Source organism: Vitis riparia, chromosome 18, assembly GCF_004353265.1.
Source record: "Vitis riparia cultivar Riparia Gloire de Montpellier isolate 1030 chromosome 18, EGFV_Vit.rip_1.0, whole genome shotgun sequence".
Lineage (NCBI taxonomy): Eukaryota > Viridiplantae > Streptophyta > Magnoliopsida > Vitales > Vitaceae > Vitis > Vitis riparia.
The window spans coordinates 23,780,944-23,808,550 of record NC_048448.1 but is presented as its reverse complement, the minus strand read 5'-3'; the positions used below and the strand labels follow the sequence as shown (position 1 = coordinate 23,808,550).

Below are 27,607 nucleotides of genomic sequence, written 5' to 3'. Positions count from 1 at the left end.
CCTAATAAATATGTTATGCCAAAAGTTTTAAGTCTCTACTAGTCATTAACCATAGGTTTAAAAGAAACTATGACGATATTATAAGTCCTTAGTAAATATGATCATGAGCTGCAAGTCTTGGCTGCATATACTTCAAAATGTGCCTTCAGGTTGTTTTCATGCACTTCAGTGCCCTTGCTGCTTTTAATCTGGTCTGTGTTATGGATTATCTATCAAAGGTAGAGATTGAAATTTCCTAGATTTTTCAGTTATGCTGTTGAAGTACTTTTAGATTTGGAATGGTCAATATTCTTTTGCCTAGTTCATTCCACTAAAGGAGCTCCAACTTTTATTATCTAGGCTCCTTGCTCAACTCCCAAGCAGAAGGCTTGGAGTCAGTGTGATTAACGGCTTGACTGCCCTTGGTCAGTCTGAGCTGTAGAGGATCATTCTCAGCGAGCTAGCTTGACTGAGATGGTTGCACGGTTGTATGATAGACTCAAGCCAATCTTTGCCCTTGAGATTTGGCTCAAGTGGTAAAGGGATGGGGAGGGTTTGTGGGAGGTTCCAGGTTCAAGTCCCAATGGGGACAGAAATTTACCTATCAAAAAATAAATAGATGAATAAATAAAAATTTGCCTTCTTGATAGTTGACAGGTTTTTATGCTGGATCAGCTTGGTGTATGAAGAGCATCCATAGAATTTAAAATTTTGAGGATTTCTTCAATTTGAAACAGAACTCCATTTTAAAGTTTTTAGTTGTTTAAAAATAGTGATGGTTATCCTGGTAAATTCAAGGTTCCATTCCAAGTGATTCAGTTGTTGTTTGCTTCTTCATTAAGAATGTGTACTGTTTGGATAACAATCAGGTTTTAGTAAAATTGATGTTAGAAATTTAGACGTTAAGTTCTGCAGTTCTTCGGAAACAACCATAGTTACATGCTAAAACTGAAGGAAATTAGTTTGTGAATATAATTTATTGCACTGCCAGTATTGTGATTTTTCTTGACGTGTGTATAGAATTTCACTGGACTTTCAACTAATGCTATATGTGTTTGATAATTATTAGTTGCTACTCATAACTGGAGGTTTCTTATAATTGGCATGTTGGAAGGGTGGGAAGGGAACCATAGTGGGCAGCTAAATCAGTGCCAATATTTCTTATATTAATTACTTTATTAACAACGATAGCTTATGGACTTATCTTTTTGCAAATTTTATGCATGTTGGAATCCTTCGATTGTGTTTTTAGACATATAAAGCAGCAGGAGGAGGATATTGCAATATGTGAATGCAAGTATGATGCTAATGATCCTGATAGTGCATGTGGAGAAGCATGCTTGAACGTACTAACCAGCACAGAGTGCACACCTGGTTATTGCCGTTGCGGTTTATTTTGCAAAAATCAGGTAAAGCTAAGATCATTTGCATATATTCATATATGTTTATGTTACACTTACATTTTCTACTGAAATTTAATGTTGGTGCATAGTAGAAGTGCATTGTAGAGAAGCACCTAGTTTTTTCCTCCTATTCAGGGTGGAGCCTAGCTTATATAGAGTATAAAATTAAAGGTTTTTCATTTGCGGACAAAGGAGATATTTATTTTGGGCATGTCAGAGGAGCTGGTTATTTACAGAGAGAGATTGACAGACAGGAGATGTTGGGGTTGAAAAAGGTAGTAATGAAGGGAAGAGGGAGAAAGAAACATAATTTGTGATTTACAAGCTTACCCTTTTGAATTTTATTAGAAGTGGATCTTAAGGCAGAACCTAGTTATATGATTAAAATACCTGAGAGAGAGAGTGAGAGAGAGTTTCTGGAATAAAGAGGGTTGTTTTAAAATTAAAAGTTTATTATTCCTTTCATTGTAAAAGAGCTTAAGAAACACAGTATTTCTGCAATTAAAAGAGAGGGATTGCCAACCTCAATGAAGCACTAGGAAGTTGCCACAACCTGCATTGTGCCCACATATACTCTTCAGGCTATTAATATCTTGTAGTTACTATGGAAATAGAAAAGATGGTCTCCTCTACTCCTTGTGTCTGTCAAGTCATATCTATACATATACGGTGTGATACCGCTATACAATTGTCATGCGATTCAGGTTTTTATGGCATAATTGTAACTATACAAATAGAAAAGATCAATGTCCTTAAATCTGTATTGGCCTCTCAACGTCAACTTTCCCCTTATCTTAAGGCGGATCTCTCTCTCTCTCAACCCCCCTCCCTCTCTCACTCTCTTCCTCTGTCTTGCATTCTCTCCTTATCTTTCCTTCCTTCTCTCCCTCTCTCACTTTCTCCCCTAGTTGTCAGTGGGATATAAGTTCCAGTTCCTTATCACTTTCTAACACATGGTACAGGAAATTGATGTCAGTAGAATATAGTCCCACCAATTAGAGCATAATATTGCCCTTTCTCTTTTTCTCTCTCTTAGGGCTTGTTTAATTGCTGTTTTTGAAAACCATTTTCTATTCTTGAGAACAAAAAACACTCAAAAACATGTTTGGAAATTGTTCCATTTGTTTTCAAATTTGTTCTCCATGTTCTCAATTTGATGTTTTTTGGAGAACAATATAAAGTTGTTTCCCTGTTTTCTACATTGTGAACTAAAAAAAACAAACATGTAGAACACAGAAAAACACATGCAGAGAACAAATCACAAACTGTCAAACCCTCAAGAAATGCATCATACAAAAAAATTGAACCAAATCTCAAATTCAAACACAAAGAACAAACTCACAAACCCTCAAATTTTTAATTTTTTTTCAATTTCCTTTTCTAAATGAGAACATTGATTGGCGACAGTGTTGGTTGTGGAGGATGGTGGGGGTGGCAACACTGCAATCCGAACTTCACATGGGGCAATGAAGGTGCGTAAATTTGTGTGTGTGTGTGTGAGAGAGAGAGAAGAGACAAAGTGGGAAAATGGAGGTGATGAGAGGAGAGTGGGAGAGAGGAGTGTGGAAGCAGCAATAGCCATGAGAAGAGAGAGGGAGAGATCGTGAGAGAGATCTCAGAGGAAGAAGAAGAAGGTCAAGATGAAAAAATAATTTTGGGGTGAGGGGTGGGTATGCAAAAGGTTTAAAAAAAATAGAAAAGAAAAAAGTTATTTTAAAGAAAACAATTTTTATATTAAAAAATGGATATTTTTTTTAAAATTTTAAAATTATGAAAATTAATTGAAAAATGGATATAAATTATTTATCTAAAATTATTTATATTTAAAATATTAAGTTGATAGAAAAATATATTTAAAAAAAATTATTTTATAAAAAAATAAACATGTTGAAAAGGCTTTACACTTTGAGATTAATATAATTGTTAAATTATTTTTATGTTTAAAACATGTTTATTATTTTTATTTTAAAAATTAGAATAATTAGAAAGGATGTTGGAGGATAAGGTTTGGTAAAAAATAGGAGAAAAAGAGGAGAAATAGTTAAGAAAATTTCAAATAAATATATCCTTATAAATCATAAATCCTTAAATAAATAATATTTCTCACCAGTTTTTAAAATAATAAAATATGCCTGATTTTACATAATTGTCAATATTTTCTTTAAATATTTTCATGCAATGTTTTTACAATCAATTTAGAGTGTTAACAAAAGTTTTAAATTTGAATTATAACCTTTTATTTGTTTTTTTATTAAAAAATCTAACCATTTATTAAAAAGGATTATCTTATTGTTAATCCCCATTTAGTATGATGTTTAACTATTTATTATTAAAATATTCCATCTTCTTATCTATTATAATTAAAATAAAATAAAAACCAAAATCAAATTTTAAAATAAAATAAAAAATAAAAAATAAAATATGTAATTTGATTTCCCATTCAAATCCATCACCCTCTTATTATTATCTTTTGTTGAAGTTCTTTTCTTTATTTATATCTTTTTCCACAAATTGGGAGGAGTTATGGAGAAAACACTAAATTAAAAAAAAAAGTCCACACATGTTTTTTTGTTTTACTTGTTCTAAAAAACCTTTTTTATTAGCTTAACTAAACATATATATATCTATATATATATATATAGAGAGAGAGAGAGAGAGAAAAAGAGAGAGAGAGAGATTTTTTTTTTGAGAACAAAAAATGTTTTTTAGAATTTAGTTCCCAAACACAATTTTGTTTCTAAAAGCATTAGAAACTGTTTTCAAAAATTGCAACCGAACAGGCCCTTATGTTTCCTTCACTTGCTCCCTTTCTCTCCTATGGTTGTGAGTTGGATATGATTTCCAGTTCCTCGTCACTTTCTAATCCATTGATTAGGAAGTTGATGGTTGTAGAACATAATATTGTGTTGAGCAGTTGGATTCTCTTGACCTTGACTCTGTGTGTGTGTCTTGCTTGGCAACCCATTGATCAAGAAGTCGATAGCTGTGTATGGCTCAATCAATTACAACATAATTTTGTGTTAAGAAGTTGGACTCTCTACCTTGACTCTCTTGTTAAATTTAAGGGACTCTCTCTCCTCCTTTGTGTTTTGATGTTTTATTTTTTTTAAAAATAGTTATACTATTTTTTTCCTTGTCATTGAGATAATTAAATGCCTACATTGACTCTTAATGATGTTAATTGAACCTTTAACCTTTAAATTCCTTGTATTAATATTAATATTTTGATTTTGGTTTTTCATGTTTTTTCTATTTAAAGAGATTTCAGAAATGTGAATATGCTAAAACAAAGTTGTTCAGAACGGAAGGTCGTGGATGGGGTCTTCTAGCTGATGAAAACATTAAGGTAATGGTTATGAAACTTTTCAATTGTAAAACCAGCTTTCATGAGTTACTTCTTTCCTACTTTCTGCACTATCCTAATATTCATTGTGCTTTACTCCTACAAAAATTGACTGTGGTGTGCATTTTGATGTTTAGTTTTTTTTTTTTCTTTTTTGCACTTCATATTTATTTATAGGAGAAAAATATCAGTATCATGACCAGATCTTTAAATGGGGAGCAGCCCCTTTTATGTTTGAGAACATGTGGTTACTCCACCCAAATCTGAAGGAAAGATTTAGCTTTTGGTAGGGAGAGTTTCGGATTGAAGGGTGGGAAGGTCATAAATTTATGAAGAAGTTACAATTTGTTAAACAAAAAATGAAAGAGTTAAACAAGGGTGTCTTTTGAAGATTTAAAACTGAAGAATAAACACATTCTTACAGATATTGCTGGCATTGATGCAAGTGAGAAAAAAGGGAATTGTCTTTTGAGCTTTCAATGTTGAAGGCCTTTAGGAAAGGGGAGCTGGTGCATTTATTATTAAGGGAAGAGGTGCATTGGAGGCAAAAAAAACAAGGGTGAAAAGGGCAATTGAAGGGGATTACAGTAAGTTTTTCCATAGGGTGCTAATGGTAGGGGAAATAAGAAGCCCATCAAATCTTTGGTGAATGAAGAAGGGACCATTTTGGGCAATTCTTAAAGCATTTTAGGGGAGATTATGCACTTTTTGAAAAGTTGTGCTCCCCCGCCCTGGAGATTCTTGGAGGTTAGAAGGATTGGATTTGTCTGCTATCTTGACATAGAGTGCTACACGGTTGGACCACCCCCTTTTTTGAATAGGAGATTCACAAAGTTGTCTTTTAGTTAGATAAGGAAAGACTCTTAAACCTAATGGATTCATCACCATAGCAATATTTCAGGAGTATTGGGATGTGATTGGGGAGGATCTACTAAGGGTCTTCTTAGAGTTTCACAATCATGGAGTAATAAATCAAAGTACAAATCCGACCTTCATTGCTCTTGTGTTGAAAAAGAGTCAGACCAATAAGATCTCAGATTTCAGACCTATAATTCTGATTGCTAGCCTATATAAGATCATTGCTAAAGTTTTATCAAGGTGTATAAGAGGAGTTCTTCCTGAAATCATTCATACTTTCGAAGGAGCTTTTGTTGAGGGAAGACAAATTTTAGATGCAGTTCTTTTTTTTTTTTTTTTGATTGGAAACGACGCAAAGATATATTGATAGCAAAAAGAAGTACAATAAGAAGGATGAGAAATCCTCCCACCAAAGGCAACTAAATTACAGGAAAATACACATAAACAAACGAACTCCCACTAAGGACCAATCCTTAAGGAGAACACGCCGCTATCCAATCTAGTTGAATCACATTAAGGGGAGTCCCCTTAAATGCCTTGGAACAGAAAGCCCAAAGGGAAGCAAGGAAAACAATAGTGTCCCAAAGGAACTCTGAATTCCTAACTTTATCCTCGAAAATCCTTGCGTTTCTTTCCCACCACACAACCCGCATTAGAGCGATGCTCGCAGCTTGCCACAAAACAATCCCTCTCTTAGAATTACCGAAGCCTTTAAATTTGATGAACATCATGTCATATATACTCCTTGGAGGAACCCAATCCATCTTAGCTAGCTGAAATAACCTGTGCCACAACCCAATCGTCAAGGGACAATGAAGAAAGAGATGATCTGCTGATTCCCCATGCTTCATGCACAGAATGCAAATATCAGGACTAAGGGCTTTGTAGGGTCTTCTCACTTGTAACATGTCATTAGTATTCACCTTCTTGTGTGCCACTAACCAAACAAAGCACTTCACTTTGAAAGGAACTTGAGAATTCCAAACGAACTTTGAAGGAAAGACCTGAGGAGATCCAGAAGATTGAGATAATGCTAGAAAAAAGGATTTGACTGAAAAAATCCCTGAAGAGGATAATGACCATAATCTGGCATCTGGGACCGAAGGAGAAAAATACAAATCATCAATGGACTGCATGAGGCCTCCTAAGTCCTCAATCTCTGAATCTGACAAGTTACGGCGGAAATTCAAATTCCAAGAGAAGGGACGAGATGGACCGAGAACTGAAGAAATAGAAACGTTTTTATCCACAACTACTCTAAATAGTCTTGGATATTGGATTCCCAAAGGTTGGTCCCCCCACCACAAATCTTCCCAGAACCGAATTCTTTCCCCGTTTCCTACCCCATACCGAGTAAACAAGGAAAACCCCTGAAAGACTTGTGCTATAGCCTTCCATGGACAGCGATGCGACCATCTGACTAAAGTGTTAGCATCCCAACCATTAGAGTGAGAACCATAAATGCTTAAAATGACCTGATGCCAAAGAGCTGAACCCTCTCTAGGATACCTCCATAACCATTTCCCTAGAAGAGCTAAATTCCTCCAAGAAATATTCCCAAAACCCAAACCCCCTATTGTCTTTGGTTTGCACACAACTTCCCACCTCACTAAGTGATCCCTTTTGCCTTCCCCAACCCCTGACCATAAAAATCCCTTTGCAACCTCTCAATTTTTGCAGCCATTGAAGCAGGAATCTTAAATAAGGAGAGGAAGTAACATGGCAAGTGGGTAAGGCAAGATTGGATAAGAGTTATCCTCCCCCCGAAGGATAAGTAGGCCTTTTGCCACCCATCTAACCTTCTTGAGATTCTCTCAATCACTGGATCCCAAAAGCTACACGCCTTAGGGTTCCCGCCTAAAGGGAGACCCAGATAGAGAATAGGCCATCCAGACGCCTTACAATCAAGCATCACAGCCAATCTTGAAAGATGAGCCTGATCAAGATTGACCTTGAGCCCAGAAATGTGCCCAAACACTAACAAAAGACTCTTCAGAGTCTGCAGCTCTTCCTCCCTTGAGTTAGAAAAGAATATGGTATTATCAGCAAATTGCAAATGGGACACCCTAGTTCTATTTCTACCCACCCTGAAACCCTCCATCATATTTCTTTCCTCTGCTCTCTTAAGCATCCTACTCAGTACATCTGCGACTAAAGTAAACAGAAAGGGGGATAAAGGGTCGCCTTGTCTTAATCCTCTTGATGCCTTAACCCACCCTTTAGTGCTACCATTCACCAAGATTGCATAAGATACCGAAGATAAACATCCACTCATCCATTTCCTCCATCTAGGACTGAACCCCTTCTTTTCCAATACATGATCCAAAAAATCCCATTTCACGTGATCATAGGCCTTTTCAAAGTCAATTTTAAATACGATGCCTTCCTCCCCTGACCGTCTTCTCTCATCCACTATCTCATTCGCTATAAGAACCGCGTCCAATATTTGTCTCCCTTGAACAAAAGCGCCTTGAGTATAGTGGATGGTCTCCTGTAGAACCCCTCTTAGGCGCCCTGAGAGCACTTTGGCTATTATCTTGTAGAGACTAGTGATCAAACTAATGGGTCTAAAGTCTGATATTCTCTTTGACAAACTCTTTTTGGGTAATAGAACAATGAAAGAGGCATTAGTGCTTTGATTGATAATGCCGCTCCTATGAAATTCCGCAAACACTCTCACCAACTCCTCCTTCATCACATCCCAACATTCTTGGAATACGGCGATAGTAAAGCCATCAGGCCCCGCAACCTTGTCCCTATCCAACTGAAAAATGGCCTTATAAATCTCTTCTTCGGTGAAAGGGGAGTCTAATCTTAACGCACTCTCTTCCGAAATAGGGGACCAATCTAATCCTTCGACGCCCCAAGACTCTCCTGTAGGACTTGTGTAAAGCTTTTCAAAGTAATGTAAGATCTCCTCTGTGATACTCTCGGCATTCGTCAGCACTAAACCCCTCTCATTCTCCAACTCCTTGATATATTTCCTATTTCGTCTGCCATTAGCCACTTTATGATAAAACTTAGAGTTGCAATCCCCTTCCTTGACCCATTTCACCTTAGCTTTTTGTCTCCAATGAATTTCCTCCCTCAATATTAATTCCTCTAGTTCCCCTTTTCTTGAGGCTCTTTGGTTTAACAAATCAGAATTGAGACCCCCTTCCTGCTCAATGATGTCAAAGTTAGCTAAATCATTAAGAATACTTTTTTTCTTTTCTTTAAGCTCTCCAAAAGAAAACTTATTCCACTCCTTCAATTTGGCTTTAACATATTGAAGTCTTCTCATGAATTTATGACCTTCCCATCCGTTTTCTTGAAACCCACTCCACCAATCTCTAAAGATCTCCTTGAAATTAGGGTGTTTTAGCCACATATTCTCAAACCTAAAAGGTGTTGGCCCCCACATAAACGGGTTGGTATCCATAACAATTGGCCAGTGATCCGAGGTCCTTCTGATTAAGGCTTCTTGAAGGCCTTGGGGAAAGAGCAACCCCCACTCATTTGAGTAGAGAAAACGGTCCAGTCTCTTACACACGGGATATTCTTGCATGTTTGACCAAGTGAATGAAGCATTCCGAAGAGGTGGGTCAAGCAATTCACATTCTCTAATAAAACTATCAAAGTCCCTCATGCTTGGTGTTAGACTAGAACCCCCCATTTTTTCCGATCTTCTCCTTATGACATTAAAATCGCCGCCCACACACCATAGCGGATAAGTTAATCCATATATGTCAAAAAGTTCCACCCAAAAATCCTTCCTAAGTGTGGGACTGTTTGGACCATAAACAGCGGAAATCCAAAGAGGACCACATCCGTCCAAAGAGAACTTGACTGAAACCGAGAAAGATCCTATTACCACCTCCTCTCTACGCAGATTTTTTGAATCCCAGATGATTAAAATCCCACCTGATGCCCCAGATGCCGGAAGAACAACCCAGTCTTTATTTTTGACTGTCCAGACACTACCCACAAACCTTCTATCACAATTCTCCTTTTTTGTTTCCTGAATCATCACAACATCCGGATTCTCTGACCTAAGAAAATCTTTAACCATCCTACGCTTATTCCTTGAACCCAAACCCTTAACATTCCAGCTTATAATTTTCATGGGAAAACACAAAGACCCTAACCTTTCGATCCAAAACCAACAAGTCTCAATAACCTGTAGGGCCTCTGTTCTTCCTCCTGGAATACACCTTAATGTCGAGAGAGCTTAAAACCTCTCGCACTTTGGCCATTTTCCCGGGGGACAGACCATCAATAAGGAAATCACCTGAATCCTCCTCATGCGACCTGCCAATAGGTTCCTTAGGGGTACAACTCTCGGTCAACTGGTTATATGAAGCACCCCGATTCTCCTCCTCAACTCGGTCAGGGATGTCACCATATTTTAAGTAGTCGACACCACCTTTTTCATAAAAAATTTTTGAAAAAACTTGATTTTCCGTAGGAGACTGAGGAAGAGGGCCTGAATTGGGGAGAAGTGGACCAGAGGGACTCATCAAAGGAGAATCCAGACTATAGGAAGGAAAAGAAGGAGACTTTGGTGGCTGAGAAGAAGAGGGCTGACATACCTCCAAGTTTTTGTCTCCCGGAATTTCGCAAATCCCCTCAAAGATGAGTCCTTTACCTCTGATTATTGAATTAGAAAGTGAATCCATGTCTAACGAGCTACGCGGATCACACCCCACTCGTCCCGTTAGCCCTCCTTTGCCTTCATCGCGGCTCGCCAAGGTGTTCTCCTTCGAAAGATTACCAGACAGAGGACATCTGGAGAAGGGATTCCCTCTGGTTCCTCGCTCCATCAGAAATCCTTTCCCGAACTCCTCTTTCGTATTGCGGTCTTCACTTGACGACGACGAACCCCGTGTGAAAATAGGTTCACTGCTACACCGATGACCCTGTCGTCGACCGGCGCTTGGAGGGAAGAGGGTAGACCACGTCTTCCTTGAAATTGCCGTCTCTTCCTCATGCGTAGCATCTCTCGCGTGAACCGCTGGGGCTTTCCCTTTCCTCGCTTCGATTTCTTCCTTTCGCGACCAGACATCCATACCAGAGGGCTTCAATCCTCCTAAGATTTGGCCCAACCCCGACGGGCCTTTAATCTTGCAGCCCACGGTGTTGTCTAACGATGGACTATTGGAACGGGACTGGGCCTTTAACTCAACGGCCCGACCTTCTTCTCCAAAGAAAGCCGCGGCGCCGGCCCTTGCACCTTCTGGACATAGCATCGTGGTCGCCTTTGCAGAGGAAACATCTCGCTGGAGAGTAGGGGATGAAGCCGATGCAGACTGGTGGGCTTGAGGAGCTTCTGGGCCATCTTGAAGCCCGCGATGCCTCATCCCACTATGGGCCCTTGCCGAGTGGGCTTTAGAAGAGGTCTCAATCTCGGGCCCAATAAACTTTTCTTCAGCTAGGCCCAAGTTGCTCCTTCCCCCTCCTTTCTCCCCTTTGTCCGCCAAACTCGTCCTCGACTGCCAATGACGTGCCCGGGGAAGACTCCTCTTTCTGTAGCACTTAATGTCCCTATTACTACCTCGTAGCCCTTCTGCAGCTTTTGACGACTACGAGACGCAACCTCCAGCTTTCACCCACTCGTTCCTGCTACGGGTTATCTCGGACGTGACATCGTCGGCTTCGTCATCTTCTCCGGTGACTGAAACTGCTACTGTATAGGACCAGTCCCCATCTTCCACCTCAAGCAACGCTGGTAACACGACATTTGGAAGCATCTCCACCCACAGCTTCGCCCTCGTCAAGTCCACCAGCTTTAAAGTTTCCTTTGCCACCTTCGTTACCCTCCCCCACTTCTTCAAAATGAAATTCAACTGAACTTCATCCCACAAGTGGAACGGGAGACCTTTCAATACTAGCCATCCCCTCCTGAACTTTCCTTGAACCACCATATTTTCCTTAGGCGACCATTTCCTTAACAGAATCGTCCTTCCTTTCACTGAAAGTCTTCCCTGATCATGAACCCTATCCGCTCTCCTTGTTGAACTCACAAAGAAGCATCCTTTGAAAGCAGAAATGGGATTTATGGACACCATTCCTTTCATCCCCATCATCCTCGCAATGGCTCGTCCTTCGTGAGTCTAGTCTTGAACTTTTTCTTGGCTTTCACATATTACAGCTCTGGCCCATTTTCCAGCTGACAGCGTACCTCCAGACCTCAACCCAGCCTCTGCCACCACTTCTGCATATGTCCGTCCTCCTCTGAAAGTGTCCCCATACATCCTGATATCACCATTCTTCTCCTTCGAAGCTCCTCCGTCTCGTTCAGAATACTCTTGCACTGATAGGATCGCCTTCCTAAGATCTTCCCACCCTCTCCTTTTGACGCCCTCGGGGACGACAAGAAATAAAGGTTTCCTTTTTGTAACAAATTCTGTAATTTTCATGAACCGCCCTCTGTTATTGAAGCATATCTCCATCAAGAGAGTCTTAGTCTTGCCCCTGATCTTTCGCACAAAACCTCTGGAAGCCTCTATCTCCACAGCTTTCTTCAAATGCTCCACCAACCAATCCAGCTCCTCCATGTCAAATCCTATTGAAGCTACGAAACCTCGGCTCCTCTCTGTTACTGATACCCAAGTTCCACCATTCAATCCTTCAAACTCTACTTGAAAAGACTTTTTCTCCACAATAAACCTATCAACTTTGCACTTCATCTTTATCTTTCTTCAGAGAACCTTACTCCTCAAACTCAAATGAGGTGTTACTTCTCAGCCACTTTAATTCCAGTATCCCAACCTCTCTCTGGTTGTGAAGTTCAAAGATTCTCCACCTCTTTCATTCTATGGCTTGAAATAGACATGATACATAATTAAGACGATCTACACAATTTTGGTTTCTTTCAACATGATATGCTGTTAATATCTTTTAGATGCAGTTCTGATAGCCAATGAAGTGGTAGATGAGAAAAGACGTTCAAAAGAGGAAAGGTTTTCTTCAAAATTGATTTTGAAAAGGCCAATGCTCATATGGATCGGGATTTTTTGGACCATGCACTCGGAATGAAGGGGTTTAGTGGAAGATGGAGGTCTTGGATGAGGGGTTGCTTGTCCTCAATATGTTTTGCGGTATTAGTGAATGGAATCCTGAAAGAATGGATTAAAGCAACTAGAGGTTATAGACAAGGAGATCCTCTCTCTTCGTTTCTTTTCATCATTGCAGTTGATGTCTTAGGTATCAACATGAGTTAGAGTTAGTTCACTAGGTTGGTCGTTTAACCTGCCGGGGTCTTTCTTTGGGGGAGAACCCAAAGGCAAATGTGTTTTAGGACCCAATGATTGACAAAAGCTCACGAATATTGGATAGATGGAAAAAGCATTTTGTCATTAGGGGTTAGAAGAATAATTATAATTCATTCATGTTTGTCTCACATTCTTAGCTATTTCCTCTCTCTTTTCAAGATTCCTAGTGTGATGGTGTCTAAGATTAAGACATTGCCAAGGGGTTCTTTGGTCAAGGGTTAGTGAGGGTAAGAGAGATCACCTCATTAGTTGGGACCTAGTTTGCAAGCTTAAGGAGGTTGGGAGATTGTGGTTTGGGAAGATTTCTCTGATGAATCGAGCCCTCTTAGGGAAGTGACTTTGGAGGTATCCTAGGAAAGTTTCGGCTCTTTGGCATTAGGTCATTTTGAGTATTTATGAGACACATTCTAATGGTTGGGATGCAAACATTACAATTAGATGGTCATATCTGAGTGTCTGGAAATCCATTGCACAGGTTTTTTAAGATTTTTCTAGGCACACCCACTTTGTGATGGGTGATAAGGTAAGAATTCATTTTTGAGAATATTTGTGGTTGGGGGGCTAACCTTTGTGTTCACAATATCCCATTTTTTTTTAGAGTTGTCACAACTAAAAATCTCCCTATTCATTTAGCCTTGGCACCTCTCTTTCTTTTTTTCTTTTTTCTTTTTTCCTTGAAGCCTTAATTTCCATCATAATGTCATTTATTTGGAGATTGATGACCTTAAAAGACTCATGTCCTCTTTCTTTCATGCATACTTTCTAACCTAGATACAAGAGTTTGGTCATTATTCTCGTCATGCTTATTTACTTTAAAATTTTTCCTTTGAGCCTTGTCTGATCTACTAAATCTAGTATATTTCTTTCCTGCTAAATTTCTTTGGAAATCTAAAGCTTCATTTAAGGTGAAGGCCTTTGCTTAGCTAGTAGCACATGAGAAGGCAAACACCAATGCATGCTACAGTTAAGAAGACCTTACAAATCCTTAGTTCTAATTGTTGCATTTTATTAATAGAGAATGTAGAGACGATTGATCTATATTGTTTGTTGACTTTGGGGATATGGCACAGATTATTCAATCTTGCTAGTTTGGATTGGGACTTAAAAGGGTAATATGCAACATATTAACCATCTCTTATAGGGGTTAGGGAGTACCAAGAGAGGCAAAGTCCTTTGGCAAATAGCTTGCCGCATCTTGATTTCGATTGTATGGTGCAAAAGAAATAGTAGCATTTTTGAGGACAAGTGGAGGACTTTAGAAACTCTCTGAAACCTAATTAATTTCTATTCCTCTTTTTGGGCATCCTATACCACTGCTTTTAAAGGCATTCCTCTAAAATTTGTTTAGCTTGATTGGAACTTGGTGCAGAACAAAATTGTATGGATAGCAAGGAGAGGAGCATTGATTATGTCTCTATTGGAAAGAGATGCAATGAAGCTTATGGAGTGATGAGATTCTTTATTTGTATATTCCTATGTGATAGGATTCCAATATAGAGGTCTACTTAGTATAGTGGAGTTCAATCATATGCTTTTTGATTAGTTTTTGTATTTTTGGGGAGGATCCTTCATCCTTCTAATTTACCTTTTGTTACTTTTAATACATATTTTATGTTCAAAAAAAAAAAAAAAAAATTAGTTTCATAACATAACCACTCTGTTAGACTAATTGATTTTCCTAAAATCTTAAATTTGTATGATTTGGACTATATCATACACTCTAACACCCTCACGTGTAGCTTCCTTTGGGATTTACACAATGGACCTAATAAATTAGGGAAATAAACATGTAGTGAGATTACACATGATCTCCTGCTAAACGAAGCTCTGATACCATGTTGGACAACCAATTTTCTTAAAAGCTTAATCTTGTAGGATTTGGGCCCATATTGGGCTAAACTCTACTATATCTTTAGGATGAAACTCCTCTGCTTCTCCATTGTTCTATCATGATTCACATCTCAAATGTATCAAACTCATCTCTGAGTGTGGGCAGAGAAAATGAGGCAATTGCCACATTGAAAGTCTGAGAACCCGCTTTGCCAATTGTTTCATTTCAAAGTCAGCCTCCACTCTTCCATTTGGAGTGCTTAATGGGCATGCAGATGAGTATTCAAAACCAGTTCTAGGAAGTATAACTGGCTCTTCACCTATGATTCCAACCTTCTAGACATTCTTGATTCTTCCTGTTGAGAGAGAGAGAAAGAAGAAAGACCTTGATTCTCATTAATGTAATGATCTACTTACAATTGAGAAATATATATATATATATACAAGGCTAAGAGTCCTACAAGGCTAAGAGTCCTAACTACCATACATGTGTCCTACCATATATGTGTCCTATATTAACAAGGAAAGGTTATACACTATAAATACATTATATTCAACACTCCCCCTCAAGCTGGAGCATATACGTCATATGCACCAAGCTTGTTACAAATATATTTAATCCTAGGACCTCTGAGAGATTTAGTGAAGATGTCAGCTAGTTGATCATTTGAATTAACAAAACTTGTAGCAACACATCCTGATGCGATCTTCTCTCTAATGAAATGACAGTCAACTTCAATATGTTTGGTCATTTCATGAAAGACTGGATTGGATGCAATATGTAATGCGGCCTGGTTATCACATATGAGTTTCATCTGTTCATCCTTTCCAAATCTCAACTCTCGAAGAAGATGTCTCAACCATATGAGTTCACATGTTGCCAAAGCCATAGCTCGATACTCGGCTTCAGCGCTAGATCTGGCCACTACATCTTGTTTCTTACTCTTCCAAGATATTAGATTACCTCCAATAAAAACACAGTACCCTGAAGTGGAACGTCTATCTGTGGGTGAGCCAGCCCAATCTGCATCTGTGTAACCAACAACCTGAGTATGACCTCTGTTCTCATACAACACACCTTGGCCTGGTGTACTTTTGATATATCGAAGAATGCGGATTACAGCATCCCAATGGCTATCACATGGTGACTGTAGGAATTGACTAACAACACTCACAGGAAAAGAAATGTCTGGACGAGTAATGGTGAGATAGTTCAATTTACCTACAAGCCGTCGATATCTCCCGGGGTCTCCTAAAGGCTCCCCCTGTCCTGGTACAAGTTTGACATTCGGATCCATAGGTGTGTCTACCGGTTTACAGTCTAACATACCGGTTTCTTCCAGGATGTCTAAAGCATACTTCCTTTGGGAAAGGACCACAGCAGAACTAGATTGAGCTATCTCAATTCCCAAGAAATACTTGAGTTTCCCCAAGTCTTTGGTCTGAAAGTGGGTAAAAAGGTGTTGCTTTAGTTTCTGAATACCATCCTGATCACTGCCTGTAATGACGATGTCGTCCACATAAACAACCAGATAAATACACTGCCCCAAAGAGTTATGATGATAGAAAACTGAAAGGTCTGCTGTACTGCGAAGCATGCCAAACTCTTGAACAACAGAACTAAAACGGCCAAACCATGCTCGAGGAGATTGTTTCAAGCCATATAGAGAACGGTGTAACCTGCATACTAAACCAGACTCCCCCTGAGCAACAAAACCAGGAGGTTGCTCCATATAAACCTCCTCGGCAAGATCACCATGAAGGAAGACATTTTTAATATCCAATTGATAAAGAGGCCAAGAACACATGGCAGCCATGGAGAGAAGCAGACGGACAGAAGCAATCTTGGCAACAGGAGAGAATGTGTCACCATAATCAGAACCATAAACCTGAGTATAGCCTTTAGCAACTAAGCGGGCCTTAAGGCATCAACCTGACCATCAGGACCAACCTTAACTGCGTAGACCCAATGACAACCAACGGTAGATTTACCCGAGGGTAAAACAACAAGATCCCAAGTGCCATTAGAGTGCAGAGCAGTCATTTCATCCACCATTGCCTGTCGCCAGCCTGGATGGGAAAGAGCTTCATGGGTGCTCTTTGGAAGAGAAACAGAGGATATAGCAGAAACAAAAGCAGAATAGGGTGAAGATAATCGATGATAACTCAAAAAATTGTAAATAGGATGAGGATTACGAGTAGAGCGAGTACCTTTCCGAACAGCAATGGGTAAGTCATTAGGAGAAGGCAGAGCCGAGGTAGGTGAAGCCGAAGGGATAGGAAGTGAGTCAGCAGGTGCCTCAGCAAAAGAGAGAGGAGCAACGACACGAGGGCGACGATGATAAACCTGAAGTGGTCGAGGAGGCATAGCATCAGGTGGGGAGACAATGGGAATAGGCAAGACTTCAGAAACAGGAAGAGACTCAGAAGTGGTGGAAAAGAATGGTGAGTCCTCAAAGAAGGTGACATCAGCGGAGATAAAGTATCGATGAGTCTCAAGGGAATAACAACGATAACCCTTCTGAAGTCTGGAGTATCCCAAGAAGAGACACTTCATGGCTTTGGCGGAAAGCTTGTCCTGTCCAGGAGTGAGAATATGAACAAAGCAAGTACAACCAAAGACACGAGGAGGAAGGAAATAAAGTGGTTGGTCAGGGAAGAGAAGGGAGTGAGGAATCTGATCATGTAAGACAGAGGAGGGCATACGATTAATCAAATAACAAGCGGTAAGAACAGCGTCCCCCCAAAAACGAAAAGGAACATTACTGTGGAGGAGGAGAGTACGAGCTGTCTCAACAAGATGTCGATTCTTGCGTTTAGCTACCTCATTTTGTTGAGGAGTATGAGCACAAGAAGACTGATGAAGAATCCCATGATGGGACATAAACGAAGTAAATGGTGCTGAAAAATATTCCCTGGCATTGTCACTGCGTAACACACGAATAGAAATATTGAACTGGGTTTGGATTTCAGCATAAAATTTCTGGAAAATAGAGAATAACTCAGCTCGATTTTTCATTAAAAATAATCAAGTACATCGAGAATAGTCATCAATGAAAGTGACAAAATACTGAAATCCTAAAGTAGACGCAATCCGACAAGGACCCCAAACATCAGTGTGGACAAGCTCAAAAGGAGACTTTGCCCGATTATTCAAACGCTTTGGGAACGAGACACGAGTATGTTTCCCAAGCTGACATGACTCACACGGAAGTGACGATAAAGTGGAAAAACGAGGGACCATCTTCTGGAACTTGGAGAGACTAGGGTGACCCAGACGATTGTGAATGAGGAGAGGAGCATCAGTGGAAATGCAAACTGCAGGAGATGAATCCGAGGTGAGGTGATAGAGGCCTTGAGACTCACGTCCTATGCCAATCGTCTTCCCCGTACTCCGGTCCTACAAGGTCACAAATTTATCAGAAAAGGTAATAGAGCAATTAAGAGTACGGGTGATTTTGCTGATGGAAATAAGATTAAAAGGACATTCAGGAGTATAAAGGACAGAAGTGAGAGGTAGAGAAGGTAGAGGAAGGGCCAAACCAATACCTTTAGCCACAGTTTGAGAACCATTAGCTAAGGTAACATAGGTAAAGCAGAGGTAGTAGTAATAGAGGAGAAAAGATCCTTATTACCAGATAAGTGATCAGAAGCTCCAGAATCTAGAATCCAGGGTCCAAGAGAAGATGTGTGGGTAAGGCAGGCAGAGGCATTACCAGGCTGGGCAACAGAGGCAACAGAAGCCTGAGATGCGGAAGAGCTCGGAGGCTGAGGCAGCGGAGAATCAGAGGACTGGGCCACATGGGCAGTGCGAGGAGGTCGTCCATGTAACTGATAGCAACGATCGCGAGTGTGGCCAAGTTTATTGCAATAGGTGCAATGAGGATGTTGACCTCTACCTCGGGTACCACTGCGGCCTCCTCGAGAGCTAGTTTGAGAAACTAACACAGAAGAATCTGAAGTACTATCAGATGGCAAAGTCTGAGTGGAGGAGATACGGAGGAGGCGAGCAAACACATCATCCAAGGACGGAACTGATGAACTACCAAGAATCTGATCCGGACAGGCTCAAGATCCGGACGGAGGCCAATAAGAGTAAGAACCATGAAGAACTGGTCAAGCTGTGTTTGTTGAGCCCCAACATCAGGAGTAAGAGGCATCACAGTCAAGAACAACTCCTTAAGAGAGGCAATCTGGCCAATATAAGTAGATAGATCCAAGTCCTGTTGGCTGAGATGGACAATAGCAGAAGCCACCTTATACAGACGCTGGATATCATTCGTATATAATCCTTTGACCTGAGTCCAAAATTTAAAACAAGTTTTGTAGGCCCGAAGATGAAGAAGAATCTTGGGATCAACCAATTGCCATAATACACTACATAACTGTGCATCTATCTTCCTCCACTGTACGCGGTCAACCTTAGGGATATCTGCCTCCTGTGTAATCAAGTGATCCTCATATCCTTGACCCATAAACCAAAGTTCAACAGAGGCAGACCAGGAAAGATAATTGTCACTGCCAACCAATTTCTCCGAAGTAATCATAGGAGAGCCAGATATAACAGCGGAAAAAATGTAATTTTTAGTAGTCATATCTACTTATCTGGAGAATGAAGTATGTTTGGATCGAAGAGAGCCCTAATACGGCTTCAGATTGCGGCGTGGCACCACCGAAAAAGGGAGACGGCCTCAGATCGCGGCGTGGTACCACCAGAAAGGTAGAAGAACACTTCCCAAGGCACGTGCAGGGATTGGAGTGGAGAAAAAGTAGTCGGAGCTTCGCCGGAAAGACTATTTGGAGGGCCGACGGAGACAAAAATCCCCAAAAGAGGTATGTGCAGGGCTCGGATGGGAGAACCAGGGAAGTAGGGAGGCTGGTCGGCGTCAGGCGAAGCTGGAGGAGGAGGCGCGTCGCCGGAAAAGGCCTCACGCGCCGGCGCCTGAGATGCAGCCGCCGGCCGGAAAATTGCGCGTGGGCGGCGCGTGGAGGCTCTTTTGGTGCTGGTGCCTTCACAAAAGTTGGAGATCTCCTCCAGGCGCTCCTTCTGGTATGGTCGGTGTCGGAAAAATACGTCGCCGGAAAAGTTCACCGGAAAAGTTCGCCGGCGGTGAGTGGTTTCTGTCGACGATCCGAATGTTCGGAAAGTATTGGGAGATGGGGAAGGTGACCGGAATGAAACACGGTCACCGGAAGGTTTCCCGGAGTTGATGACACGGGAAACAGGAAAGAATTAGGTTTTCTTCCTTGGCTCTGATACCATGTTGAGAGAGAGAGAAAGAAGAAAGACCTTGATTCTCATTAATGTAATGATCTACTTACAATTGAGAAATATATATATATATATACAAGGCTAAGAGTCCTACAAGGCTAAGAGTCCTAACTACCATACATGTGTCCTACCATATATGTGTCCTATATTAACAAGGAAAGGTTATACACTATAAATACATTATATTCAACAATTTGCATCAGTTATAATCCAATGCCTTCTGAGAAAGAGAAAAAAATAAATAAAAATCCAATGCCTTCTGAGAAGTTGAATGGGATGGACTGAGTTGTTGGTAATTCTTATTCTATATGCAAAAATGAACTACCATTTTGAAGGCTGACTTTGACCTTCAAGGCACACTTCTAACTTGACCCCTGATCCCCATGGTTGAGTTACTTGAACATTTTAAGAGAGAATGTGGTGCAAGTTCCTCTAGCTCATCATGGTATCTAGCTGCATCCTCAAACCTCTGATCACTGAAGGCTCTTTAATCAATCCATGAAGATGCAAAACTGTCTCCTCTTCCTCAAAGAATTTCAATGAATCGTGTATTCTAGCAGCTTCTTTGTAATCCTCAGATTTTGCAGTAACCTCCAGTTTTTCCTTCAAAAAAGTGGAAGTTTGGCTGTGAGAAAGAAACGAACTCAGGCTCTAATTCTTGCCATTTCTCCTCGAAGCACAAGCAACAATTCTACAGTTTCTCCTAAAATCCCTACAATTCTAACAATCCTTTCTTGTCCCTATACACTAGTGTTAAGAGTACACATGAGGGAGGGTGTTAGAGGGCATGATATATACCTTGTGGTTCCAAATCCTACAAGCTTAAGCTTTTAAGAAAATTGTTTGTCCAATGTAGTATTGGAGCTTCATTTAGCAGGAGGTCATGTATTTAAATCTCACCACATGGTTATTTCTCCAATTTATTAAGTCCACATGTAAGCTCAAAGTAAACTACATGTGAGGGAAGATGTTAGAATTCATGATATACATTTTGGGCCTAAATCCTACAAGCTTAAGATTTTAGAAAAATTGATTGTCTCACACGGTATTAGAGTCTTGTTTGGCAGGAGGTCATGTGTTTGGACCTCACTATATGTTTATTTCCCCAATTTATTAAGCCCACATGTAAGCCCGAAGACAACAGCTACATGTGTGGGAGGGTGTTAGAGTGTATGATATGTATTATGGGTCCAATTTATTAAGCCCATCTATAAGCCCAATTTATTAGCCACTTTATTAAGAGTCTTGAATGTTGATGAATTTGTGAATGAAGTATAAAACTTAGACCTTAAGGTCATTCTTTACCTAATTTTATGTATCACAGCATCAGAGGTAGTGATTTGTTGGTCCTCACTTATCTGGAAGCACTTTCTTTCATTTATATCTGATACAGGCTGGACGATTTGTTATTGAATACTGTGGAGAAGTAATATCATGGAAAGAAGCAAGGGGAAGGTCCCAAGTTTATGCATCTCTAGGTAAAGTATATGCTTATTAGATAAATCATAAATCTCTAGTCCACTTTCCTGAAATCATACTATCTTCTTGTTTGGCTTGATGCAGGTCTCAAGGATGCATTTATAATTTCTCTTAATGGTAGTGAATGTATTGATGCCACTAAAAAGGGTAGCCTTGGCAGATTTATAAATCATTCATGGTAGGCCACTTCAGATGGCAAATGCAATTGATGTAAAATGAGATATTTAGGAATTCTAATACCGTTGCTCATTATGCAATTTTAATTGCTCTTAATTGGCATCCACTAAGTTCCTTGTGTTTAACTTTTCAGCCAACCTAATTGTGAAACAAGGAAGTGGACAGTTTTGGGGGAAGTTAGAGTTGGCATATTTGCAAAGCAAGACATATCTATTGGAACAGAACTTGCATATGATTATAATTTTGAATGGTATGGTGGGGCTAAGGTTCGCTGCCTTTGTGGGGCAATCAGCTGCTCTGGTTTTCTTGGGGCAAAGTCTCGTGGATTCCAGGTGATTAGCATATGCTTACACCATTTTCAATCAAACATATCATATATATTCATGCTTAAGGATGTATTGAATATCCTCAATACTGCTAAGAGTTTGTGCTTTTTAGATCTTTCGGCACGGTTTTTATTGTTTTTGACATGCAGCATAGCTCTTGGTAGTTTGATTTTTTCCCCCCACCTTTTAACCTTTTTGTTGAACCAACTCCTCTCCTCTCTCTCATGATTCTCACTCTCCTTGCTGTTTAAAGAATCTTCCTTTGGTACTTCACATAAAAAAAAAAAAAGAAAAAAGAAAAAAAAAAAAGAATCTTCCTTTGGATGTTGGAACTGTCTTTGTATGGCAATAGATGGCATATTGGTTTATCCAGAGGTCGGCCTTTTGCTTGCTGTATCTTATATTTTTCCCATGATGGGATCATGAGCACATTTGTGATAGGTCTCTTAAGTTTGTGGCAGATCATGCACTGAGAGAGATAAAAACCTGTCATATCCAGAATACTTGATAATATTGCTGGAACCTCTTAAGTTATAGTTTCCAACTGGCCTTTTTACTTAGCCATGAGACTTACTAAATGACAAGTTTTGCTCCCTGCTTGTCCAGGGGCCTTCATGCATAAACAAGCTCCCCTGCCTTGCCTAATATAAGTCCTCACCAAATGTTTATTCCTTATATGAAAACTTTGTCTCAATTTGAACGTTAAGTTTGTCCCATCACAGGCTGAACAGGCTGTCTGTGACTGTCTTATATGACCCAATGATTTAGGACTAGAAAGTATATAAAGAATGAAGAAATAATAAAGGTCAAAAAGTTAGGTAGGATTTAGTATGCTATCCAATTAAGTTGATACCAACCAGGGGTCTCTTAATCTGAATCAACAGTGCCTATGTAGGATTAAAAAGTGCTGCTATGGAGATAGCCTTAACAACTTACTTTAACCAATTGTTTTCTTAGACTTCCTGGTTCTGAGTTACTAAGAGCTATTTGATATCTAACGTGCACTTAAGGAATTCCCTAAAGTTTCTCCAATCTTGTGGTTAATAAGGTGGAATAAAACACTAACTATAATGGTGTCTTTGCTAATGAAGTTGGATACTGTCTTCCAATTTTTGATTTCTGTGTTGTTGACAGATTTCTTTTTTCAACTTTAATCTGATCAAATGCAGTTTTCTTGTCTAACCATAATTGATGTTCCAGGAATTTCCTGTTTCTCTATTACTTCTGCAATTTCAACTTTAGTTGACTTCCTTGTTTGTTGAGATTGTGTTTCTTGTTTTATTTGTGATGTAATTCTCGTCTATTATATAGTTCTTATATTCCTTCTTGCTTATATTGTGCAACTTTGTTTTGGCAGGAGGATACTTATCTTTGGGAGGATGGCGATGACAGGTAATGTTATGCATACATTATTCTCATATGCAGCTTGAAGTTTTGCCTTTTCCTAATTAGTATTGGTTTATTGGAGGACGTTTCAGATGTTGGTGGCAATTGAAATACACATTAGGGGCAACTCCATCTTTATCTGGGGTTCATTTTATAGATATCAAATCTAGTCCAGCATAGTTAGTTATACGATGATCCATTACCTGGCTGCATAGTGATGTGTAACCTAAGCCTTCAAGAGACTAATGAAATTTCCTGTGATTTCGATTGCGAACTTAATCACAAATCTACAAACACTATCATTCAACCCTTCATCTAATTCTTTATTGGACATATACACTCTATGAGTGTGTTTGGTTCACCAATATTTAAACTTCGAAATGGAAATTATTGATCTATTTGGAAACTGTTCTTGAAAATGATTTTCTGTTCATTAGAACAAAAAACAGTTTTGTAACTTATAAAACACATTTGATAAATTTTTGTTGAAAGAGGTTGTTATGTGAAACAACGTAGATGTATATTCTAGTATTTTGGTAGAGTATTATAGAAACAATTAAAAATATGGAGAATGCTTTGAGAACTTTTGCAGTGTACGTGAGTGCACAGTATCTTCACAAAGAATAAGCCAGAAAATTGTTTTTTATATTTGAGTTCCTAAACAGAATTTATTTATTTATTTATTTTTTGAAAACAATTGAGAACTGTGTTCAAAAATCATTTTTTGATTGAGAACTGTCCACTTTTCCTTTATTTTCATTTCTACGAATTAGAAGAATTAATATAGTCCTACTTTGGTAAGAGAACTTTTCAATTTTGAGGAGATATTATCTATATCAACAGTCCTAAGGCATGTTGACACCAAACATAGTAATCTTATATTGGGAAATAGGGTACTCATTTTCAAATTAAGACACCCATGAAACAAATGCATCTTATAGTTTTAACACCTCAAATGATTTTTAATTACTTTTTTCTTAAATGTTCATTGGAATATACATGGTGTAAATTAATATGCTTAGTATTTGTGGCTGTGATGATTGAATGGATTCCCATTGTGGCTATCATAACTATAGTTCTATCTTTGTTTCTTACTATGCTTATTTCTGAATTATTTTTTGAGGAACTTTATTTCTCTAGATACACTTGATCTACTCCACAACATGGACGCTCCTTGCATTCCCCATGCCCCATCTCCAACCCTTCTCTCCCACCCTCCCCATCCCTCACTCTCCTCTATTATGGCACTTCATCATTTGTGTAGGTCAATTTGATGTGTGGTCAACTTGGGTAGACTACACCCTCGAGTCTACTATCCAGGTTATGCTTTTGTTGCATTGCGACTTTTTGTTAGCCATGTGATGATTCTTGTTACTACATATATTTCGTACAATTTTGTATTTATTTTTTGGATTCAAACCTGTCTGTATGCTGTTTTTTTTTTTACAGATACTCAGTTGAGAAAATCCCACTCTATGATTCTGCAGAGGATGAGCCTTCCTCCAAGCTCCCCAGAGTCATGGATTACTCTAAACCTGAATTTATTTCTCATGGGAAAGTTGAATACACCACAGCAGTGGATGCTAGTGTGGAATATGATACAAGCGTGCGATACGAGCATCAATTGGAATCCACTGAACTTGTTGTTGAGGCAGTTGATTCAGTTCCAGTAGACTTGGTCATAAATGAGATAAAAACTGAAGTAAGTGAAGAGACAAAATTGTTTACCGATGGTACTCAACAGGCCTTTCCTCAAAAGAATGCAATGATACCTCACATCCAAAGTAATAGTGCAAGCCAGAACAATCACATTGGGCCAGGGCATGTGGCAAAAAAGAGATCGAAACATTTTCCTAATGGAAGGTCAAAACCTGTGGCCCAAAAGCAAGTTGATGCAAAATTTGTTGCCCAATTCTTAGGATCAGAGGAGGCTCGTGAGGAGGTCTTCAAATATGAGGTATGATCTGCATTTTTCTGTAATTTCAGTGGTGCATGAAAACTAAGATAAGATCATTTTGGGTGTCTATCAGCATGATTTTCTTGAAGGCTCCTTCTGAGGCTTTCACTTTTTGTTTTTTCCTCTTTCCCTCTTTATATTTCTTTTCTGTGTTAAGCTTGGATGGGATGGGTTTGGTTCGGTTGGCTTGTGGCATGGGTGTTTGTTTGTTTGTCTTGACGTGGATAGGCTTGTTAAGGTTCATGTGAGTTAACTATGACAAGGAGTGCCCTTGGGTTCACGAATTGAGTCATGTTCTGGGGCTTAATTTGGATACACCCAATTTTTCATACTGGAGACATCCCTCCTAGTGAAAGGGCAATCTTATCTTGTATTATTCTCCAAGTGCTTGTTTGGCCTTTCAATTTTCTTTTATACTATGTTTGTTTCTCAAAAAGTACCAAGGGAAGAAAAAAAATGTTAAGAAAAATTATTTTCTCATTTTTGGTTCACTATGGAAAATACAAAAGAAAGTCAAATATAATTAAATGAGTTTAAAATTTATGCATTTTAAAACTATTTAATCCTTACATAGAAGAAGAAAAATAAGTGAAATGAGATTAAAGTAACATATAAAAATAATTTATTGACTTGAAATATATTTTTTATTTTCCTTCATTTTTTTCTTTCTTCTTTTCTTCTCTCTTTTCTTTCTTCTTTTCCTCTCTATTTTCTTTCCATCACATATTCTCTCAAATTTTCTGGAACCAAACATAACTTAGTGTTTGCTTAATCATTTTCTTCTCTTGCAATTTTTGTTCTGGACCATATTTTTTGAAACAGCTGATCCCAAGTAGTTGTAATGTTAGATACAAGGCTTTGTTGGATTGAGTTGAATAAAAAATTATCAACTAGGAAAGCTGTGTTTGTTATGGTGTACTATAGCCTGCCTTGGTATAATTTGGCTATGCAAATTGAAAGAATGCTTCCTAAAATTTTGGACCTTAATTTCTCATTATAGTTCCCAATTTTTGTAACCTGCACGTAATGCATAAAATGCTACAAAATTATACTATTTTGTCGCTGTTAGTAATTACCCAATTATCTATTGTTGAAATATTTTTGAACGTCTTGGTAAATATACCATCTGGTTGAACTTTACAGTTATCTGTGTCAATGCTCAGTTGTCTGAACTAACAATTGAAGAAACAAATTCAAAGTAAAAACTGAACGCGGCATTAAACAAACAACTGTTTTGTTTCAATCTTTTTTTCTTTTCTGCTTCCATGTATATTTTTTCTTGTTAAAAGTTTTTATCCATAAGAAATATGCCTCCATCCATTTCTAATCTGTTAGATCAGTTACCTGTCCTGTATAATTTTCCATTTGACTCTTTCTATGGTATTAGGTGTTTAGTGCTATGGAAAAGGAAATGTGGGAACTGTTTTTCCAGGACTGCTGCATGTCATGTTTGAAGCACAAGAGGGAGAATACATGGTTGAAAAGCAAATTCCATGGTTGTGCAAAATGAAAAAAATAGTTTATTGTGAGATGTCATTTCCAGAAAATAATCTTGCTATGCAAGCTTTATCTCTTTTGATGTATTACTTCCTGGAAAAATGCCCCTTTCTTGTCTTTGTTTTCTGCATAACTTTAGTCTTCAAAACTTGTCAGGTTTCTTTGTGTCAGTTTCTTGAGAATCGTCTAATTTAATTTTTGCAACCCATTACCCAAGTTGAAAATTTTTGTTCATCATGCAGGAAGAAAAGAATCAGGCCTCTTCACGTCTTGACTCCATATATGATGAAATTCGACCTGCAATTGAAGAATATGAGAGAGATAGTCAAGATAGTGTCCCAACTGAGGTAGCTAGGAAGTGGATAGGGGCCAACTGCAGTAAAATGAAGGCAGACTTTAATCTTTACTCCTCTATCATCAGAAACATTGTCTGTAATCCCCGAAAACCACAAGGTGAAGCAAAAGCTTCTGAAGGAGGAGACAATGAGAATGAAACAAAGGATTTGATAACCTAACATGCCTGTATGGGCTGTATAGGTGATTTGAATTTTTCATAGCTTGAAGGGATCCCAAAGTAAGTTATCCAAACAAGTGAACTGATCATTGATCCAAAATTCCATTTTTCTTAGCTATCTAACTTTTGTAGGTTAGGTTATTTGCCCAACTCTCATGTATAACCATTGATACTTGGGGTTTTCATAATTCAAATGTCTTGGTCTGAAATTGTTTACCTTTTTCTACTATTTGTGGAACATTTTGCTTATACAGATACATGTAAGCAGGAAATGGTTTTACAATTATTATAATATAAAGAAGGAAAGTCAGCATGATTCCAGCTTGGTGGAAA

General features: G+C 38.9%; 1 protein-coding gene across 5 annotated transcripts in view; it reads left to right on the top strand.

The window, feature by feature from the left end:
- The window catches only part of LOC117907144 (histone-lysine N-methyltransferase ASHH1-like), a 30,889-nt gene extending 3,282 nt beyond the window's left edge, over nt 1–27,607 (top strand). For all 5 annotated transcript variants that reach the window (XM_034820555.1, XM_034820559.1, XM_034820556.1 and 2 more), the window contains 8 exons: nt 1,232–1,388; nt 4,642–4,728; nt 21,332–21,416; nt 21,502–21,595; nt 21,728–21,926; nt 23,278–23,312; nt 24,756–25,263; nt 27,003–27,607. In XM_034820555.1, coding sequence (XP_034676446.1) covers nt 1,232–1,388; nt 4,642–4,728; nt 21,332–21,416; nt 21,502–21,595; nt 21,728–21,926; nt 23,278–23,312; nt 24,756–25,263; nt 27,003–27,275 — 1,438 coding nt within the window. In that variant the 3' untranslated portion in view covers nt 27,276–27,607. The remainder of the gene's footprint in view (nt 1–1,231; nt 1,389–4,641; nt 4,729–21,331; nt 21,417–21,501; nt 21,596–21,727; nt 21,927–23,277; nt 23,313–24,755; nt 25,264–27,002) is intronic.